General features: G+C 44.5%; 1 protein-coding gene and 1 non-coding gene across 2 annotated transcripts; one reads left to right on the top strand and one right to left on the bottom strand.

Annotated features, from left to right (window-relative positions):
• Positions 1 to 4,579: 4,579 nt before the first annotated feature.
• Positions 4,580 to 4,652, bottom strand: Trnar-ccg. Its single transcript has one exon. It is a non-coding gene; the product is annotated as a tRNA-Arg (tRNA).
• A 6,521-nt stretch (positions 4,653 to 11,173) lies between these two features.
• On the top strand, positions 11,174 to 21,509 carry Kpna2 (karyopherin subunit alpha 2). Its single transcript, XM_040749967.1, has 11 exons — positions 11,174 to 11,323; positions 12,521 to 12,618; positions 12,992 to 13,129; positions 16,146 to 16,234; positions 16,647 to 16,915; positions 17,230 to 17,324; positions 17,422 to 17,685; positions 18,172 to 18,405; positions 18,769 to 18,951; positions 20,405 to 20,554; positions 21,169 to 21,509. Exons 2-11 carry the CDS (start codon positions 12,544 to 12,546, stop codon positions 21,259 to 21,261), a joined length of 1,590 nt encoding a protein of 529 aa, XP_040605901.1. The 5' UTR covers positions 11,174 to 11,323; positions 12,521 to 12,543; the 3' UTR covers positions 21,262 to 21,509.
• Positions 21,510 to 21,868: the final 359 nt, after the last annotated feature.

The following is a 21,868-nucleotide window of genomic DNA, read 5'->3' as shown; positions in this document are numbered from 1 at the left end:
ACTTTAGCTGAATGAGCTGTGGTGAACAAGCTGAGAAACACCTGCCAGAGAGGAGCTGGGGTAAGGAGTTCAAGGAGAGGGATGAGGTGGGAAGACGGGGTGAGCCCGGGAGGACTGAGGGATGAGGTGGGAAGACGGGGTGAGCCCCGGAGGACTGAGGGATGAGGTGGGAAGACAGGGTGAGCCCCGGGAGGACTGAGATGCCCAGTAAGACAGAGTGCCTGAGGAATTAGCACCTCTTCATTTCTGAGCACAATCTTGCATTTGGTTGACTAGGACAACAGTGTCACTGTTGTCCCCAATACTATCCGCCAGAAGCAGGCATGAAAGAACTGTCACAGTTCGTTTTATTTTATTTTTTAGTGTCTTTACGTAGTCCTGGCTGTCCTGGAACTTGCTTTATAGACCAGGCCTGGAACTCAGACAGATCCACCTTCCTCTGCCTCCTGAGTGCTGAAATTAAAGGCATGTGCCATCACTACCCGGCTACAGTTAACTTTTTAAAAATATATTTATTTTATCTGAGTGCTCTGTCTGCATGCATGACTTTCTGCCAGAAGAGGGCATCAGATCCCACTATAGATGGTTGTGAGCCACCATGTGGTTGCTGGGAATTGAACTCACAACCTCTGGAAGAGCAACCACTGAGCCATCTCTCCAGTCCCTACGGTTTATTTTATTTTATTTATTTATTTATTTGGTTTTTAGAGACAGGGTTTCTATGTGGCTTTGGAGGCTGACCTGGAATTAGCTCTTGTAGACCAGGTTGGTCACGAACTCACAGAGATCCGTCTGCCTCTGCCTCCCGAGTGCTGGGATTAAAGGCGTGTGCCACCAACGCCCGGCTTCAGTTTATTTTTTTAATATTCATTTTTATTATTTTTGTGTATGTGTATGTGTATGCATATGTCTACAGAAGCCAGAAGAGGGTGCCAGACCCCCTGAAGCTTGAGTTGTAGGCAATTGCAAACTGCCCAATGGGACTTGGAAGCTGAGCTCTGGTCCTCTGGAAGAGAAGCAAGGGCTCTTAACCACTCAGCAATCTCTCCTGTGCCCAGTTTTTTGTTTGTTTGTTTTTGAGACACAGTTTCTTTTCTTTCTTTCTTTCTTTCTTTTTTTTTTTTTTGGTTTTTCGAGTCAGGGTTTCTCTATGGCTTTGGAGGCTGACCTGGAACTAGCTCTGATAGACCAGGCTGGTCTCAAACTCACAGAGATCCACCTGCCTCCGCATCCCTAGTGCTGGCATTAAAGGCGTGCGCCACCACCACCTGGCCCTACTGCATGTTTTAAGAGTTAATGCAGTCATCAATTCTCAAGAACACAGGTGAAAATTATCCCTTTGTCTTTTTAGTTATTTTAATATACTTAAGCAACATATTCATTTTATTTTTAATTGTGTGTGTGTGCACTCGTACGCATGTACTGGTAGAGGTCAGAAGAGGGCATTGGATCCCTCGACAACGGGAATTATAGGCAGTTGTGAACAGCTGGATCATGGATTATGGGAAATCAATCTTTTAAGAGTAGTAAGAGCTGGGCACATGCCTTTGATCCCAGCACTCAGGAGGCAAAGGCAGGCAGATCTCTAAGTTCAAGGCCAGCCTGGTCTACACAGAAAAAAGCAAAAAAGGCTAATACTAAAGCCGGGTTGGTGGCGAATGCCTTTAATCTCAGCACTCGGGAGGCAGAAGCAGGCAGATCTCTGTGAGTTCGAGGCCAGCCTGGTCTACCGAGCAGAGTTCCAGAACAGGCTCCAAAACAATACAGAGAAGCTCTGTCTTGAAAAGCCAAGGAAGGAAGGAAGGAAAAGGAAGGAAGGAAGATTAATACTAATTCCTAACTCTGAGTCATCTCCCCAGGCCATAGAGTTTTTTAATAATCTGGAATAATTACAGACACACAGAAAGCTGCCAAGACAGCATAGGGTATTCATTTTCCCGAGTCCTAGCTTTCACAGCACACCATGCCCTTCCTGGTCATGTTTCATGACCAAGAAATCAGCCTCGTACATGATGAGAAAATAACTGAACACAGTTTTCAGGTTCGATCATGTTCTCTCCTTTTCTCTTTCAGATCCAAATCCAAAGTCAGGCACGGTGACTCACATCAGCAGTCCTAGGCTTAGGAGGGATGCATAAGAAGATCAGGCATTCACAGGGCAACCTGGGCTACATACGACCCCGTCTCAAAAAACCAGACTGGGGTCCAGGTGACCATGTGTGTTTTCAGAGTAAGCGTTCCTTCTGTACAAGAGAGTGCAAGAAGAGTTCATGTTATTCAAGATAATGGTGAACGAATCTTAAAAGTTTGAATTCTTTGTTTCTTTGGTTTCACTGATTTGTATACCACATAGATCAAAACAACAACAAAACGATAATCTGGTGCCTGGAGCTCAACAGTAAAGTGGAGGCTTCCACTCCGGAGACTAGTTCCGGAAACCCACATGGCAGCCCAGAACCACCTGTAAATCCAGTTCCGGGGGATCCAGCGCCCTCTTCTGGCTTCCAAGGGCACTGAATACATGTAGTTCACATAAATAGTTTGTGCTTTTGTTTTGTTTTCTGAGTCAGGGTTTCTCTGTGTAGCTCTGGCTGTCCTGGAATTAGCTTTGTAGACCAGGCTGGCTTTGAACTCAGAGATCCATCTGCCTCTGATTCTTGAGTGATGGGACTAAAGGTGTATGCCTTCGCCACCTGTTTTTGTTTGTTTGTTTTTTAAATTACTGAAAGGATGTCCTAATTACATTTTGTTATCCGTAGTACTCTGAGGATAGAAGCCTTAGATTATGTTTATTACATTTGTGTGCTGTAATTGTTGCTTTCAGAGAAAGTCTCCTAATTCTAGGGTCAGCATAGTGAGGCGTGTTCACACTTCCCTTGGGGTCAGGATGGGAAGGGACTGTTATGAACACAGACACGGAAAAGAAGCCCCAAGTGAAAAGGTCTACTTACCAGTTTGTGCTAGGTTGTGTGTGAATGTGTGTGTGTGTGTGTGTGTGTGTGTGTGTGGTGTGTGGTGTGTGGTGTGTGGTGTGTGTGTGTGTGTGTGTGTGTGGTGTGTGTGGTGTGTGGTGTGTGTGTGTGTGTGTGTGTGTGTGTGTGTGTGTGTGTGTGTAGTAGTAGTAGCGATCTGTTCTTTTCCTTCCTCCTTTCTATTTGTTTATTCATTAATTTATTTATTTTTTATCTTTCTTTTTTGAGCCTGTCTTAGCCCTGGAACTGACTTTGTAGACCACAGAGATCAGCCTGCTTCTGCCTCGCTGGGTGATGGGATGTAAGGTGTGTGCCATCACGCCGTTTATTTTTCATTCAAGCCTCAGAAATAAATTCAAGCCTCAAAAAATAAAACGGCTAAGAATTTGTATCGAGATGAAAAACACAAAGAGTAAAATCTCTTTAAATATATACATTTTTTGTTAATTATACAACCAATAAAGCTAGGCAAAATTGTTTTTAAAAGAACACGTGTGGTATCAGAGAACAATCTTTCATTTAAAAGCTCTGCGTAGTTTTTTTTTTCTGTGTTACGATTTTATTCTTTTGTCCTCATTTCCAGAAGTCTAATTTCCACAAAAAGCAAGCAAAGATGCCATAACATAATGTAAAATAAATAATACACTTAAACAATTTATATTGATTTAGCAATTTACCTGAGTATGTAAGAATAAAATAAATTTTAGGTACATTTAAAATTACAGGGGGAATAAGTCCCTTCCTCTTATTCTTAATTTTTAAAATTCCTCTATTCATCCAATGCACTTTTATTTTCCCATCCTTTATTCTTTACAACATTCAATCCTAGTATTTTATTAGAGAAAGGAGTTCAGCATCCTGGTGTACCTATGCCATTTCTCTCCTCATTGTGACTACTTAACCTGCCTTTAAATTGTGTATATTCCAACTCATACTAGCTATTTTATGCATCTGTTTGTTGAGATTGTGATTAAAAATTGTCAACATTTTGCTGATTTTGAACCCTAGGACTTCTTTCTGAGAAATAAGCTCATGTCTTCTCTTTTCCTTTCACATAAAATATACTCATTACAATAAATTTTCATGAAGATATGCTAGATGCTATTACTCTTTGGATTATAATAATTATCACCTCGAATGACATGATTAAACTACTAATAAAATCAAAAGAAAGTTGGATGACTTGACACACTCAATCATGTTCATCTAGGGATAATATAAAATTCAGACCAAGGAGGAATTTATATACTTCTTGATGTTAATGCATCTTATTGATTAAAGCGTTTTGGCCATATTATTAACACATATCATACACTGAGACAAGAGCAAGAACATTGTTACCTCACAAGGCTATAGTACTTTCTAAAAAGTTGTCTGCAATTGGATTCAGCTTCTGTGCAAGAAGGAATCCTACTGATATACAAACACACAAAATCATTCTCCCTAAAAACCTCAAAAACCATAAGGTAGTTTAATACAGAAATTTAGCAAAGTACATAGAGATTGTTATGTGTGAGAGAAAGCTAAAAAGAAAAAATAATGCTCAGCATTGCGAGAGACAATAGACGTTTTTTATTTTGTCTGGTCTTAACAAAAGAATCATGGCACGACCCAGATGGGACTCGAACCCACAATCCCCAGCTCCGGAGGCTGATGCCTTATCCATTAGGCCACTGGGTCACCACGGGAATATGTACTTTCACACCATCTCCTTATGTGATGTAATCATCGCGGCCCCACCCGCCGAGTTCCTATTTTGCATAGGCAGGCGTGCGTCGCCGAGTGCGCTTGCGCAGTCACTGCTGCCCCGCCGGCCTAAGATCCGAATCTCCTGTGCGCCTGAGCCGCAGCCCAGTTTGGTTTGCAAACTGGTTCCCGATGCACTGCTCCGCTGTACGTCCCAGGAGAAGTACGTCCGGCTTCCTCAGAGGTTTTTTTATTGGTGGGCAGAAAGCTCTTGATATTATTTTATTAGGCCCATCCTGGAAACTTTAAAATAGCCCGTGCTGTGTCCTGCATTTGACCTGGGCGGGTCGCTGCATCTGCATTTTCTAAAGGTTCCGGGACTTTTCTGTCTCACCCACCCTGTACTACCTGAGCTTCCCAGCCCGGTGTCCCCATTCTTTCTTGCTTTTACTCAACAAACATTGATTTGGTAACCTATTATGTGCTGTGGACTTTTGGCAGATTCCCGGATGAACAGACTTTTCCAGCTCAACGAACCTTCTTTCCCAACAGCCACTTGGATACACACACCCCATCCCCCAACTTGCCTGCCCGCTAGATTTAGGAAGTGAAGACAAGGTTTCTAAATACAAAATAATGCCTTTTATTTTTCATCCTAAAGCTAGATATCGGATAACATCTGACTTTCTGGTTTCATGAAATTTGTTTGCTGCGTGTAAAATGCTGCATTGTAGGTTTTAAAAATACAGTTTCAGGAATTCGAGACCAGCCTGATCTACAAGAGCTGGTTCCAAGACAGCCTCCAAAGCCACAGAGAAACCCTGTCTCGAAAAAACAAAAACAAAACAAAAATACAGTTTCAGAGCTTACCCCCTCCATCCCCCACAATAGGTAATCCCTGTTCTTGCAATGTAAGAATACATGTATCAATAGTGCAGCATGTACTCATTTCTGGTTACTGATTGTGGATGGCAAGTGATCAGGTTCCTATTGCCGTGTGTGTGTGTGTGTGTGTGTGTGTGTGTGTGTGTGTGTCTGTCTGTCTGTCTGTCTGTCTGTCTCTCCTCTGTCCCCTATCCACCCCCCCCCCCATGGATTGAATTGAACTGTGAGCTAAAATAAACCTCCCTGAAGTCACTTTTCTCCTAGTATTTCTTTGGCAGGAAAAGTAAGATACTAAATAGAAAATCGAAAGTGCTACTAATGTTACCACTTGGAGTTATACTAAAGGCCTGTGTGTGCCTTTCACATTTTGTTGAAAGACAGTCATCCACTCTTATTACTTGTAGCCTGCGAGCTCCTATGCATCTGGAAATAGTCTTTAAGCACCAAGTTAATACTTAGTGGCTGTCATTTTCCTTGATGATGGTGTATAAGCAGTAGTGGGTGAAACGAGTTGTCTCCTCGACTGTGGTGATAGCCTCTTTCCCACATAATCAGAAAGACCTGGCTTCACTTAATGCCTTGGTGCTTTTTTTTTCTTCGATACATCCTTAGATGTCCTGGGGGGTTGTTGGGGAAGTCCTGTTATTTGCCTGTGCATTTGTCAATAAAGTACTGTCTGGCCAATAGAAAACCTAGATAGGAGGGACTAGGAGTCGAGGAGGATTCTGGGAAGGGGAAACACAAGAGAGTCAACATGTGACTCCATGGGGGTAGGACGCCGGGAACTATTCTCCGGTAAGAAACATACTTAGATTAACAATTATGGGGTAATTACTTAAGGCAGAGCTAGCCAGTAAGAGACAAACAAGGCCAACAGCTTCATAATTAATACAGCCTCCTGTGTGTTTATTTGGGACTGATGCGGATCTAGAACTAGGCTGGCGCGGCAGAGCCCAGGCAACTGGCGGGGGATAAACCAAAGCGGCTAGCAAAAGAAAAAGCTTCTCTTAACAGGGGGTCACTATGTAGCCCAGGCTCAGAGTAACCCCTGCCCAAGTCTCAACTTTTGAGCACATAGCTTTAGCATTTTGACAAGCTGGGAAGGATTCATGAATCAGTTCTACTCCATACCAAAAACATGGTGGTTAAGTGGCCAAGAGCACTTGCTGCTCTTTCAGACAAACTGGATTCGATTCCCAGCATCCACATGGTGGCTCAAACACCAGTAACTCCTTTGTCAAGAGATATGGCCTCTTCTTGCGACCTCTTCAAGCACCAGGCACAGGCTGTCCACATACATATAAGCCTTTTAAATCATTGATGGAAGAGTACAGAATTTTCAAACACATTTTCACCCTCCAGAATTCTCCCATGAACAACTTACATTAAGTGATACATTTGTTATGATTGATGGACTCACATTGATACTGTTAACTAAAGTTCACAGTTGACATTAGGGTTTTCTCTGTGTATATTCTATGGTTGGTACCAATGTACACTATTACGTAGTCTCTGTTTGCAGCATCACACAGAAATTTCTCATCGCCTTAAATATGCTGTGCTTAAGCCGGGTGTTGGTGGCGCACGCCTTTAATCCCAGCACTCGGGAGGCAGAGGCAGGCAGATCTCTGTGAGTTAGAGGCCAGCCTGGTCTATAGAGTGAGTTCCAGGACAGTCTCCAAAACAATACAGAGAAACCCTGTCTCAAAAAAAAAAAAACAAAAACAAAAAAAAAAGAGGATGATGGACACTCACCAAGGAGGTCATCACAGTCACCTGAACATTAAGAGCCTGTGCCACTGTGGAGGCCTTTGGCTGAACATTCGTATGACTTCATCTCCTGTTCCCCCTGAGATCACCCCAAGACACACAGACAGCTTTTTTTTTTTTTTTTTTTTTTTTTGTTTTTCGAGACAGGGTTTCTCTGTGGCTTTAGAGGCTGTCCTGGAACTAACTCAGATGCTCTTCAAGGCCCACACACCCATCAGTGCATCTCCATCGGTCCACACTGGCAGTGGGTACCAGGAGCTCCATTGCTTGGAACCTGGCAGCAGCAGCCTGATGACCACATGCCAACTGACAAGGCTATCTGGGAGGGAGATGGCGCACACCTTTAACATCTTCCCAGGGCAGTCTGTGGACCTGAACCCACAGTCACTGATGAAGTTTGCAGTGGTCCCCACCACCCTGAGCAGCTTCTCACAAACAAGGACGATGCTGCCAATAGCTATGCCCGCGCCTATTGTACTGTAGGGATGTGGTATCATCATGGCCAATGATGCTGCTGCTGTCATGGCCGCCTTCAAGGCCAAGCACAGCATCCACTCTGTGGACAGGGGTTCCGTTGGTTTCCAGGTTGGCATTGTCATCCTTCCACGGTGGTACTTGGTGGAGGCTTGTCTATGGTTCAGAGAGCGGAGCAGGACAGCACCGTTGCTTAGGCCAAGTGTGCATGTCAGTGTGCCTCTTTGCATTTGTATATGGATGAAGACATGGAGGAAGGAGGGTTTTCTGAGGCCCTGGAAAGGGTTATGAAGGGTGCTACAGATGATGATGCTGACAATTAACCCACCTGATGCAATTTCCCTGCCTCAGAACTGACTTTGTATTGGTTGCTGTTTTGTTTAATGGGCCTGCCTGTTATAATCCTAAACTACCAATAAAGGTGATTTTCCATTTTAAATGGAAACCAAGGAGACCTAGTTAAAGCATTGTAGTAGTACCTCCTTGTCAGCTGCCAGCCCACAAATAATGGCACGGAGACTTATTAATTATGGGAGTTCTGTCACGTGCTCATTACCTCATTACCTCATCTCTCGATACCACACGTGCTGCTGTCTCCGAAGGGTCTGGATGGCGACTCCACCTTCTTCCTGAGTCCTCTCTCTGCCTGAAAGGCCTGCCTATCCTCCTGCCTAGCCCTTGGCCACTCAGCTTTTATTTGGGTGGGGGGCTTTGAGACAGGGCTTCTCTGTATAACAGCCCTAGCTGTCCTGGAACTAGCTCTGTAGACCAGGCTGGTCTTGAATTCACAGAGATCTGCCTGCCTCTGCCTCCTGAGTTCTGGGATTAAAGGTGTGCGCCACCACCGCTGGCGAGCAGCAGTATTCTTAACACCTGGGTCATCTCTCCAACTCCTCTTCAAGGTCTCACTTTATAGCCTGCACAGGTTCTGATCTCACAGACATCCACTTGTTGCTGTTTCTAGATTGCTGGAATTAATTGTCCCACCACACTTGGCCTTCAAGGCAACTTTGGACATTATAGTTGTGTCTCAGTTTCTTTTCAGGTGCTAGTACAGTGAGCTTGACTCCTGCCTGTCATTTGTTGTCTCTGTAAACCTGGGACAACTCACTTGAGTATTTATGATATCCTATCTGTAACGATTACTACATGCACAGCACGAAAACACTTGGGAACACAGTACTCAACTGTTTTCTTGGGAAGGAAAGGCCAGTTTCACAATGCAGGTAACAGGCATTGATTGGATCGCTGAGCTCAAACTTCTGAGGTGCTCCCTCAGCTTTGAGAAGTAGTGCAGGATGTTGATCAGAACTCTCAACATTTTCCTCCAAGTTCCTTAGTCAGAGTTCTAAGACTCAGAAGTTGTTTCTACCTCCAACTACTAAACAAAGGACATGGGCTTCCCAAAAGCGTGAATTTAGGTCGTGTGCCTGCGCCCAAACCATTCACAGTAGCCAAGAGAATGCCTGGCAGTGATTGGTCGAGAGTGGATTCCTTCCACATTCTTGCATTTAGCAGGTCCGATTGGGAACAACTGCCTGTGAACTTCCCAGCTACACCAGAGAAACTGGCATGAATGCCTTCGAGAATAGACAGAGTGTACTGCTTGCATTTATTTGTACAAAATAAGCCACTACAATTTCCCTAAAGTACTCCTTTAAAGGGCCCAGAAAAGTTGTAGGAAGAGCATAAAAAATGGCTCACAATCCTGATGCTTTTAAACATCTTCCATATTTGAAAATAATTAGATCACAAAAAATAAATATGGACTGATGATAGCATGGAAGTTGAATTTTTCCTGAATTTGAGGGTTTGCAGTGTGGTTATATAGGACCATCTCTCTTTAAAAACAAAACAAAAAACATTCATTTTTATTTCATGTGCATTGGTGTTTTGCCTTCATGTATGTGTGCGTGAGGAGGGTGTTGGATCCCCCTGGAACTGGAGAACTGGAGTTACAGACAGTTGTGATCTGCCACGTTGGTGCCCCGAACTGATCCTGGGTCCTCTGAAAGAGCAGGCAGTGCTCTTATCTCTGAGCCATCTCTCCAGCACCTAAGAGAACAACTCTTCTTCCCCCATCCCCGGACAGGGTTCTCTTTGTAGTCTTGGCTGTCTTGGAATTCACTGGGTAGACCAGACTAGCTTTGAACTCATTGAGATCAACCTGCCTCTGCCTCTGAAGTGCCTGGCTTGAAAACATTTTTTGTTTTCTTAGCAGATATATTCTGGAATAGTTAGGACTAAAGAGATAACTCTGAAACTATCAAAAGGCTCAAATAATATATAAAAACCACATGTGAACACTTGTATTACAGATAAAGAAAAATGGGACAAAATGCTAACATTTGGCAAGTCTAAGTAAAGGTTAGTGATTCTGTATTCAGAATTAATGAAGTTTTGCCTGGCGGTGATTTTACACACCTTTAATCCCAGCACTCGGGAGGCAGAGGCAGGGGGATCTCTGTGAGTTGGAGGCCAGTGTGGTCTACAAAGTGAGTTCCAGGACAGCCAGGGCTACACAGAGAAACCTCGTCTAAAATAAGTACATAAATAAATAAAATCTCAAAACAAAACAACAAACCAAACAATTAATGAAACTCTAAAAAGCGTAAGGTGAAAATAGGCGTTAATAAGCCATTTGTTACCGTATTTGCTGCTTCTTTGTCTTTTTATTTCCCAAGTAATCTGAAAATGTGACTATAACCACATAAAATGCAACAGATCGCAACAAGTTCAAGGCTAGGCTGAGCTCTATTGTTGAACCCTGTCTCAATCCTACTCCCCATAATAAAAATTAAATCATCAATGAACAGTATAAACACCATAACTAGTATGATATATACAACGATTATCAAAAGAGCCACACAGATCTGCTTTACTGCTAAATCTCTGGAGTTTCGATGAGGAAAAAAAATGAAAATCAATGTATTAATGTTAAGCTTTTATTATTATTTTGGTGGCTTGTCTCACCAGTTAATCCTGGCTGGCCTCACTATGTATGTAGACAGGCTCGCCTTAAACTCATAGCAATCCTCCTGCCTCTGCCAATTACGCCAGGATAAACATTTTTTTAAAGATAACGCGTCTAATAATAATTTCGTGTATTTGCTTAAGGACGGGCCACCGAGAGAGCAAACGGGGCACTGCCCAGCGTTCCGCCTAGGCAGAGACGACACACACCCCTTCGCGTAGCATGGGGAGCTCCGGGTTCACCGTTCTGCAAGGCACTCTGGGATTGCCCGGCCGCTCCCTCATCTCGCGATGTTACCCTCCTCCCCACCCCACCCCCACTTTTCTTCCCCGGCGTCCGTGACCCCCCCAAACGTGTTTTTCAAATCCGCCAATGAACGTCCAGCTTAGGCTCAAACCAGCCAATCGGGATGCGGCGTCACCGGGAAATTTAAATCGCGCCGGCCGGCAGCACGAGGCACAAAGTCTGAGGGCTGAGGCGCAGTGGACGTTTCGAGGGCCGCCGACCCCGCAGGCTGAGAGCCCCGCACCGCCTTTCGTGGACGCCTGAGCCGGCTGAGCAGGTGGGAGCCGAGGCTGGGCTTGGGCGGTAACCGCCGGCCGGAGGGCCGAGCGGGCGGGAAGGCGGGAGCAGGCCGCGCCGGGGCGTGTGCCGGGCCTCGGTGCTCAGACGAGGCCTCGGGGCGGGGTGGTTGACCCGGCGGCTTGGCCGGTGTCAGGCCTGGCGGCACCGGTCGCTGCGGAGGGCGGCGTAGGCCCGGGCTGCCGCGCGACACCCCCGAGGGTCGGCGTCGGGGAAGAGCGGCCGCAGACGAGCGCCCCCGGCTGCCCTCCGCCTCCCCGCTGCTTGTGCCAGGGGAGGGACGGGGCTTCGGGCCGGAGATGGCGGTGGCAGTTAAGGCACTCTAGTAAAACCCCGGACCCGGGTCACCGGTGTCAGTGTCGAGGACGAACTTACCGCGGCGAAAGCCAGCAGACTGTCAGGTTGAGGCGATCACGCCTGCGATGCCTCGAGCTCCAGTGTCCACAGCTGGTGTCGTCCTAATTGAATCTCTGAGGATGAGGTGCTAATGCCACTGCTGACAGGGATGGTTACGGAAGGTTCCGTAGTGCAACGAAGCAGTTCTTTATGTAACTTGATGGAAGGTACCTGTGCGTGTTCATTTGGGCCACGAATCAGCAGAAAAACCAGAACTGCGTTTATTGCCTTAAGGAGGTAGATTGTTCCGTTAACCAATGGAGTCTGTAATATAGAGCCCCAGCTTTTAATACCGTGCAGGCCAGAGGTCATTGAGGTTTTGAAAAGCCGCTAATCTGAATTGAGATGCTGTGCGTGCTTAAACTACACGTAGGATTTTGAAGGTGTATTAAAAGGGTAAAAACTCGTCAGCTTTTCTGTGTTAATTTCCTTTGTTTCTTTATAGCCTTTTAAAAATGTGGGTAGTGGAAAATTTAAATGTCTGAATAAGAATGTGTTTCTGATCTGACAGTTGCATTGCCCGAAGTTTTCATCCCTTTGCAGGAGGGGTAATTATCCCTCGACTTAATGCTGTAGTCATAAAACTGAAAGCATGTGGGTCTTTCTTGTCTAGCATAGAGATGTAGTCAATATATAGTTGATTTTTATATTGTATATTTCCCTAGCTGGCCTTCAACTCTGCCTCCCTGGTGCTGTGATTAAAGGCATGTGTTACTGTGCCCGGCTTCTGCTGTATTATTATTAAAAAGTGCTTTTTTTCCCACCCTCCCTTGTCTACTAGCTTTCTCCCGTATTCCTGTAACCATGTCCACCAACGAGAATGCTAATTCACCAGCTGCCCGGCTTAACAGATTCAAGAACAAGGGGAAAGACAGTACAGTGAGTACCTTGTGTGCTTTCCCATTTTTACTTTTAAATGGAAATATGAGGTATTAAATAACACTCATCTTAGGGATTGAAGTGCCCTACTGACACTAGGTGGGTTTTCTGTGCCTGAGTTTTATCTCTCGTCTTAGACTTATTTACTGTGTGTCTGTGCGGATATAAAGATGTTTGTGCGTGTCTGGTGCCAGTGCAGAGTGAGTAGGGAGTAGGGCGGCTTGCAGGTTCCCTCCTCCACCTGCTCGCAGGAGTGAAGTCCTCCCTCAGATAATGCCCTCTCTTCCTGGCTTTTGAAGGATTTAAAAAAGAGAAATTACTTGTCCATAAAAGCTGATAGATAAAATGAGGTGTTGTGTTGTCTCTTCTTTAGGAAATGCGGCGCCGCCGAATAGAAGTTAATGTGGAGCTGAGGAAAGCGAAGAAAGACGACCAGATGCTGAAAAGGAGAAATGTCAGCTCCTTTCCCGACGATGCCACTTCTCCTCTGCAGGAGAACCGCAGCAATCAGGTAACACCTAGACAGCAGTGGTGGCTCATGCCTTTTCTCCCAGGACTCCTAAGGAAAAGACAGGTTGATCTGAGTTGAGGGCCAGCCTGATCTACAAAGCCAAGGCCACACAGAGAAATTCTGTCTAGGAGCCCATTCCCTTCAAAAAAAATTTTTGTTCAACTTTCTAAGAGACATTTATCCTGGGGGGGTCAGAGGGATACACGCCTTAATCCCAGTTATCAGGAAGCAAAGGCAGGCGGATCTCTGCCAGTTCCAGGACAGCCAGGGGCAGTTATACAGAGAGGGAGAGTATTGTCTAGGTATTTACTTGTTTTGTTGTTTTCTGAAACAGGGTCTCATAATGTAACTGTTCTGTTCTGGAACTCACTATGTAGACCAGACTGGCCTCAAATTCACAGAGATCTGCCTGCCTTCACCTCTTGATTTCTGGGGTTGAAAAGCTAGGGTCTCTATGCTTGGCACCAAGCTTTTTATTCTGTTTATATGTGTATATAATGAATTTTAGTCCTTTTCACCCTGTTTCCTGGTCTCATCCCACCTTATGAAACCCCTTTTCTCAACAAGTCTTCCTCTTTTCTTGTTTTATATCTGTGACGCACTGATCTTCATTGTGGTGCCTGCATAAGAATGGGTGGGAGTGTGTTTACTGGAGGAGCGTTGTCAGTGGCTGTAACCCTGAAGTTGTCAGTGGCTGTAACCCTGAAGCAAGTTCACCCCTTTCCCCAGCTGTCATTAACTGTCAGTAGTCTCCCAGAAGGGGTGGGGCTCTATGAGTCCTTCCTCTTTTCCACGATGAAATAAAATGGCCTAATTTCTAAAGTTATTTCAAATTGTAATGAGTGTGAGTGTTTTAGTTAGGTTTCTCTGTTGCTGTGATAAAACACTGCCAAAACCAACTTGGATGGGGGAAGGGTTTATTTGGCTTACAGGTTATAGTCCATTAACCAAAGAAGTAAATGCAAATCCAAGAACATTGCTTATTGGCTTAGTCTCAGGCTTCCTCAGTTTTTTTCTTTTTGTTTGTTTGTTTTGAGATGGTCTTACTGTGTATTCCTGGCTGGCCTGGAACTCTCTATGTAGACCAGGGTAGCCTCCCAGTGCTTGGCTTAAAGGCATGTGCCACCACACCTGAATCGCCTGTACCTGACACACCTGCCCAGTATGGCAGTGCCCACAGTAAGCTGGGTCGTCCTGCATTGATCAATTAGAAATCAGAAAATATCCCAAACTAATTATTGTCACAATGAGTACAATTGCTGTATCATGTCTGGAAAACAGATTGACAGCATTCCTCCCCAACCACTGGATTTTAACTTCCCTGAGACTTGGTGTATATGTGTGTGATGCAGATGTTCTTTCACACTTTGACCATCTGTGGGCCTTTGTATTAGCCTCCAAAGAAGCTCCTCTGAACCAGGCTGAGAGTTGCACTATTCTATGGGTATGAAGAATGGTTGGGTTTCCCCTAGGGCTTATGACCTCCCAGCAGGGATTCATGGCCTGGTGTGTAGGAATAAGCCTGAGATTCCCCACTGTGGAACAGGTTTAATTAAATACAACCAGAAAGCAGTTGATTGCCTCCATAACATTGATGTCACTGTTGAACCATACCAGGCCCATACATATAGGGGTTATTAAAGCTGGGTAAGATGGTTGACTTTCCCCCTGGCAGCCTACATAGTTAGCAATGAGGAAAAGCTTCCTTGGCAGTTCCTGCTTGACACTTTTTTTTCCCTCTCCTGTCCTATGGTCACCAAGTGTATGGGGTTTTCCTCAGTGAGGTCTGGTGGTTAACCAAAGAGCCCTGGCAGTACCTTATGTTTTGAGGGCTGCAAGCCTCCTATCTGCAGGGATTCATAAAAATTATCTACTATAGAAATGTATAGGTGATTAATCCCAGCACTCGGGAGGCAGAGGCAGGTGGATCTCTGTGAGTTCAAGGCCAGCCTGGTCTACAAAGCGAGTTCCAGGACAGCTTCCAAGACAATACAGAGAAACCCTGTGTCGAAAAATCAAAAAAAAAAAAAAGAAATGTATAGGTGAAAATCTTTTTGGTTCTTTTGAGTTTTTGATACAGGGTTTCTCTGTGGCTTTGGAGGCTGACCTGGAATTAGCTCTTGTAGACCAGCCTGATCTCAACTCAAAGAGATTCACCTGCCTCTGCCTCCCAAGTGCTGGGACTAAAGACTGGACCACTGCCTCACGGCTAGATGAAATTCTTAAAATCTAAGAAATTGGGCTGAGTGTGGTTTTGGTGTATGATTTTAATCCTAGTGTACTCTAGAGGCAGAGGTTGGTGAATCTTTGTCAGTCTGGTCTACATAATGAGTTCCAGAACAGCAGGCCTACGTGGAGAGATCTTTTGTCAAACAACAGAACTAAGCCGAGCATGAGAGAGTGGTTGGGGTGTTGCTGTTTACTGACTGGCTCTCTGGCTCAGCTAGCTTTCCTGTACAACTCAGACACACCTGCCTGGGAGTGGTGCTGCCCACATCAGTCATCAAGATAACTTCAGACATGATCACAGGTTAATCTGACCAAAGGAATTCTTTTTTTCATGTGGAGTCTATTATCTGGTTGACTAGGTTTTGTCAAACTGACAACAAAAACAACAGCACAGCAAATGAATATTATTTTGGGGGGCTGGAGAGATGGTTCAGTGGTTTGAAGCATTGACTGCTTTTCTAGAGGACCTGGGCTCGATTTTCAGCACCGGCATGACAGCTCACAGCTGTCTATAGCTCCAGTACCAGGGGATCTGATACCTTCACACCCATGCATATAAAATATTTTTTAAGTATATTATTTGTATTTAATAAAAATAATTTGTTGCCAGGTATGGTGGTACACACCTTTAATCTCAGCACTTGGGAGGCAGAGGCAGGTGGATCTCTTGAGTTTGAGGCCAGCCTGGGCTACAGAGTGAGTTCTAGGACAACCAAAGATAAACAGGGAAACCCTGTCTCAAAATAAAAAAAAAACAATAATTTATAAAATACTGCATTTCTTTTAGGGCACTGTAAACTGGTCTGTTGAAGACATTGTTAAAGGCATAAACAGCAACAATTTGGAAAGCCAGCTCCAAGCTACTCAAGCTGCTCGGTGAGTTTGCAGGCTCTGGCATGCATGCCTAACCTAAGAGACTGACCCTTTTAGATGGGTCAGCAGATGCGGTGAATAAAGTGAAAGCTATGCAGCCCTGTTTCCATGAGAATTGTTTCTTAGATGAGTTTTGACTTTTATTTTTGTGGCAATCAGAGGACAACTTTCAGGAGTTCTTTCCACCATGTGAGTCCTTGGCATTGAATCCAGTTGTCAGGCTTGGTGGCACCCCCTTCCCCCTTTAAAAAAATTCGAAACAGGATCTCCTGTGGCCTAGGCTAACCTAAGTGCACATCCTCTTGCCTTACCCTTATCCATGTTGAGATTATGTGTGTGTCAACCACTACATACAGGTTTTTAGGCACCTTGGAAATCAACTTCATCTTTTGATTTTCTTTTTGTTTCCCCTTAGGAAACTGCTTTCTAGGGAGAAACAACCTCCTATAGACAACATCATCCGGGCTGGTTTGATCCCAAAATTTGTGTCCTTCTTGGGCAAAACTGATTGTAGTCCCATTCAGTTTGAATCTGCTTGGGCACTTACTAACATTGCTTCTGGAACATCAGAACAGACCAAGGCTGTGGTAGATGGAGGTGCTATCCCGGCATTCATTTCTCTCTTGGCATCTCCCCATGCTCACATCAGCGAGCAAGCTGTATGGGCTCTTGGAAACATTGCAGGTACTTACACTTGAAATTCTTTGGACTGAATGTATCCAGTGTGATTAAAGAAGGACAATGTTAAAGGTCCTAGTGACTTCTGTGTCAAGCTTTGAGCTTGCTTTAGGCCCTTATTAGGAGTGGAAGAGGTATCTAAACAATGCTACTGGGGAGCGTTTGAATATGTCTGGCAGTACATTCAGTCGTAGATTCTTCATCAAATGCTTTTTTTGGTTTTTTTTTTTTTGAAACTGGGTCTCACTGGCTGTAGATCAGGCTAGCTTGAATTAAAGGTGTTCACCATCATGCCCAGCTATTCTTGCTTTCTGTTTCAGGTGATGGTTCAGTTTTCCGAGATTTGGTTATCAAATATGGTGCAGTTGACCCACTGTTGGCACTTCTTGCAATTCCTGACCTGTCTTCCTTGGCAGTAAGTTAATACCATAAAGTCACTTAGTATTTGGTTCTTTATTTCTCCATCTACTCAAAGGTGAGCTTTCTAATTAACTTTTCTTCCGCCTCCCCAGTGTGGTTACTTACGCAACCTTACCTGGACACTTTCAAACCTCTGTCGAAACAAGAATCCTGCACCCCCCTTAGATGCTGTTGAGCAGATCCTTCCTACTTTAGTTCGTCTGCTGCATCACAATGACCCAGAAGTCTTAGCAGATTCCTGCTGGGCTATTTCCTACTTGACTGATGGTCCAAATGAGCGGATTGAAATGGTTGTAAAGACAGGAGTTGTGCCCCAACTTGTGAAGCTTCTAGGAGCTACTGAGTTGCCAATTGTGGTAAGTGCTGACTGATCTTTTTATTTATGAGCTTTAACAGTACATGCGCATAATCAGTTAATAGTGTTGATACTGCCTGTGACTTTTGTGAAGATTTTGAATAGTTTTTGGGTGTTGGTGGCACACACCTTTAATTCCAGCACCCGGGAGGCAGAGGCAGGTGGATCTCTGAGTTCCAGGCCAGCCTGGTCTACAGAGCCAGTTCCAGGACAGATTCCAAAACAATACTGAATAACTGTGTCTAGAAGAAAAAAATTAGCTGGTGGCGCACACCTTTAATCCCAGCACTCGGGAGGCAGAGGCAGGCGGATCTCTGAGTTCGAGGCCAGCCTGGTCTACAGAGTGAGTTCAGGACAGCCTCCAAAGCTACAGAGAAACCCTGTCTTGAAGAACCCAAAAAAAAAAAGCCAAAAAAAAAAAAAATTTAGCAGCGCTGGAAAAGAGTACAATGTAGCTAATCTACAGCAACATTTTTTTCTGTTTCAGACTCCTGCACTCAGAGCCATAGGGAATATCGTCACTGGAACAGATGAGCAGACTCAGATTGTGATAGATGCAGGAGCACTTGCAGTTTTCCCCAGCCTGCTAACAAACCCCAAAACTAATATTCAGAAGGAGGCCACGTGGACAATGTCAAACATCACAGCTGGACGCCAGGACCAGATACAGCAAGTTGTGAATCATGGCTTAGTCCCCTTTCTTGTTGGTGTCCTCTCTAAGGTAATGAGAGTGTAGGATTGAGTCAGAAGATTGTTAGTATTTACAACAGCCTATATGCCTTTTAATCCCTGGGCTCGGGAGGCAGAGACAGGAGGAGGATCTGAGTTTGGGGCCAGCTTAATCTACACAGGGTAGCCAGGACTACATAGACTGTTTCAAAACCTAACAATAACACCTACTGACGAGTCTAAAAGAGAACATCAGTGCCTGCTCTCTACAGCCCTTTGTTAGGTAACAGACAACACCTCCTAATGGTGGGTAGAGCCAGCTGGTAGTTTAGTCATGTCTGTGGAACGAACACTACCTTTTGAAGTCTAACCATTCTGACTTCTGAACTAAAACCATTTTCTTCTTGTTTATCAGGCAGACTTCAAGACACAGAAGGAAGCTGTGTGGGCTGTAACCAACTACACCAGTGGTGGGAATGTTGAACAGATTGTGTATCTTGTTCATTGTGGCATAATAGAACCTTTGGTGAACCTCTTAAGTGCAAAAGATACCAAAATTATTTTGGTTATTCTTGATGCCATTTCAAATATCTTTCAGGTAAGTCCTAACAAGGCTGTGTTTGTTTGAATTGGGTTGATAGTTACTATTTGGGACTGGGGAGAGGACAGGTAGCTAAGTTTGGTTACTAAGAGTCTACAGAATCAGACAAAGTTGATGTGCACCCTCACTTTGTGAATTTACTAAAGAATTTTTAGCAGGGCAGTGGTGGCGCAGGAGGCAGAGGAAGCAGATCTCTGTAAATTCAAGACCAGCCTAGCCTACAGAGCTAAACAGAAACCCTGTCTCAAAAACAACGAAAAGTTCTTTGTGTGTCATGATGGGAACTGGAGTTATACATAGTTGTGAGCAACCATATAGGTGCTGGGAGTCAAACCCATATCTGCAATAACAAGTTCTCTTAACCACACACTGAGCCACTTCTCCAGGTCCTTCAAGGATGGGAAGGTATCAGCTGGGCATTGGTGGCCCACGCCTTTAATCCCAGCACTCAGGTCTACAAGAGCTAGTTCCAGGTTAAGTCTCCAAAGTCACAGAGAAACCTGTCTCAAAAAAAAAAAAAAAAGAGGCAATCAAGTGGCCTAGGCTGCCTTCAACCCCTTATGTAGCTGAAGATGTCCTGGAATTTCTGAGCTTATTGCTTCCACCTCACATGCTCTTCATTCGCCACACTCAGCTTTATATGAACTGCCTCACTAGTCCCGGATTTGATTTTTTTGGGGGGTAGGGTGGGGAGGGGGCTCCTTGTATAGCCTTGGCTGTCCTGGAACTAGCTCTGCAGATCAGGCTGGCCTTGAACTCAGATCTGCCTGCCTCTGCCTTTCATCTGTCCTGAGTGCTGGGATTAAAGGCATGTGCCAGTACACCTGGGGATTTAGTTAATATAAATTAGGTCTCCCCTCCCCCCCAGTTCTATCCCTATTTGATTCAAGTGTGCCAGCATCTGGCACTTTGTGATAGTAATTGAGGGTAGGCAAGCCCGGTTCGTCAACTAATATACTTCTAATTCTGGAACTTTTCAAGTTGAGTGTAACGTGGTATTGGTAGCTCACACCTATAATCCTAGTACATAGGAGGACTGTCGGGACTATGTAGTGAGACTATAGAGTAATGGAGAACCTTTTACAAAAGAAGCTTGAGTCTAGAGAAAGAAACAACTGGTGCTTCATGCCTACATGTATGTAAATCTTTATCATGTGGGCAGGTTTCCAGCTCACAGGAATCAGTTAAAAGTTGAAGATTTGAATGCCAGGCAGAGGCAGCTGGATCTCTGAGTTTGAGACCAGCTAGGTCTACATGGCAAATTCCAGGCTGACCAGAGTTACATAGAGAGACCATGTTTCAGAAACCAAAAATCAAAACCAGACCAAAAAAAAAAAATACAAAACAACTAAAATGCCTCTCATAGGTGCTGGTATTTATATCTGATAGGTATTAACACTTGTGGATGTTTTTATTAGGGTAGTAACCTTGAATTGTGTTTTGTTTTAAGGCTGCTGAGAAACTAGGTGAGACAGAGAAACTCAGCATAATGATTGAAGAGTGTGGAGGCTTGGACAAAATTGAAGCGCTACAGAGCCATGAAAACGAGTCAGTATACAAGGCCGCGTTAAGCTTGATTGAGAAGTATTTCTCGGTGGAGGTGAGTAATGGCCATGTTAACCTGGAAAGTATACAAGAATTCATTCACAAGTAGGTTTTGATCCTGTGTGTGGTTCTTATATTACCCGGTGCCGTTGTATAGAGCAAGCATCAGTGCAGCCACGACTTGCCCTGTGTATTTGCTCCTCAGGTATTGGCTTTGATGGGCATGGGTATGATCAGCCAGCCCAGACACCTCAGAATATCCTGAGACTTAGGTTTATGGGTGTCTGTGAGAGCTGTAGGGAAGTGGACCAACCCCAGGGCCACCGCACTCTACTTGATAGATAGTTCTCTCCTGTTGTGCAGTGACAGTTGAGTATCTAGACCCTTCTCCAAGCAGTAATGAGTCAGCTATGCTTTGTTTGCAGCCAGTCCTGTTTTCCTTTCCTTGCAAGCTCACAGCCATAGTAACTGCAGCTTTTAAGACAGGGTACTGCAGGTGGCGCATGCCTTTAATACCAGCAAGCAGAGGCAGGCAGATCTCTTGAGTTTGAGACCAGCCTGGTCTACAAGAGCTAGTTCCAGGACTGCCTCGAAAAAAAAGACAAAAAAGACGGGGTACTGTTAGAGGTATACCATGCTTACAGTTGTATCTTGTTTTACTATTTCCAGGAAGAGGAAGATCAAAACGTGGTGCCAGAAACTACCTCTGAAGGCTTTACCTTTCAAGTTCAGGATGGGGCTCCTGGGACCTTTAACTTTTAATGTCCAGCTGTGACACAAAGTTGTTAGCTACGTGCTGTGTTGCTTATAAATTTGTCTTACTGTTTCTCTACTAAGAACTCTTTTTAAATGTGGTTTGTTAATTGTAGCACTTTTTACAGAAAAAACTATACTTGAACAGTTGTAAACTGTACATACTATATGAAGCTGTCCTCTGAGTTTCTTATTTCTATGTGGAATTTCGTATCCTGCAGTGTCCTGTGTAAATAAAGATTGGGTTCCACTCTTTACTCTGTGCCTTGCTGTTTTCTTACTTTAGGCCATTACTGTTGGAAATGAAAGGTGACCAGAGGTGTCCTTGCTTGCAGACACTTTGTGAAAGACTGTTGTCACCAAGGATGTAGAGTGAGCACTTAAGGCTCTGAACTCACTGGAACAGCCCTCACATCCCCCACAGCACTGGCAGCCAGTGCCACCTGTCTCTGGCTATAGGCATTCTGATAAAAGTCTAAATTCAGTCGTGAGTCTGTGAACTCAAGTGGATGGAATTCACTCATCTAATCTTGAGCTTGGCTGCAAGTTGCCTAAATACACTGTGAAAAAGTGTGGATTATTGACAACTACTCTAAGCACAAATGCTTCCAGAGGA

Source organism: Mesocricetus auratus, unplaced genomic scaffold (genome assembly GCF_017639785.1).
Source record: "Mesocricetus auratus isolate SY011 unplaced genomic scaffold, BCM_Maur_2.0 Super-Scaffold_100007, whole genome shotgun sequence".
NCBI lineage: Eukaryota > Metazoa > Chordata > Mammalia > Rodentia > Cricetidae > Mesocricetus > Mesocricetus auratus.
Note: the sequence above shows the minus strand (reverse complement) of the source record. Positions and strands in the feature narration are given on the sequence as shown.

What these genes read in the sequence shown, in the direction of transcription:
- Kpna2 (XM_040749967.1), top strand. Translation starts at nt 12,544, where the DNA reads ATGTCCACCAACGAGAATGCTAATTCACCAGCTGCCCGGCTTAACAGA. An exon ending in CAAGCTACTCAAGCTGCTCG is followed by an intron (nt 16,235 to 16,646) that starts GTGAGTTTGCAG and finishes GTTTCCCCTTAG; the next exon opens with GAAACTGCTTTCTAGGGAGA. An exon ending in TTGTTGGTGTCCTCTCTAAG is followed by an intron (nt 18,406 to 18,768) that starts GTAATGAGAGTG and finishes CTTGTTTATCAG; the next exon opens with GCAGACTTCAAGACACAGAA.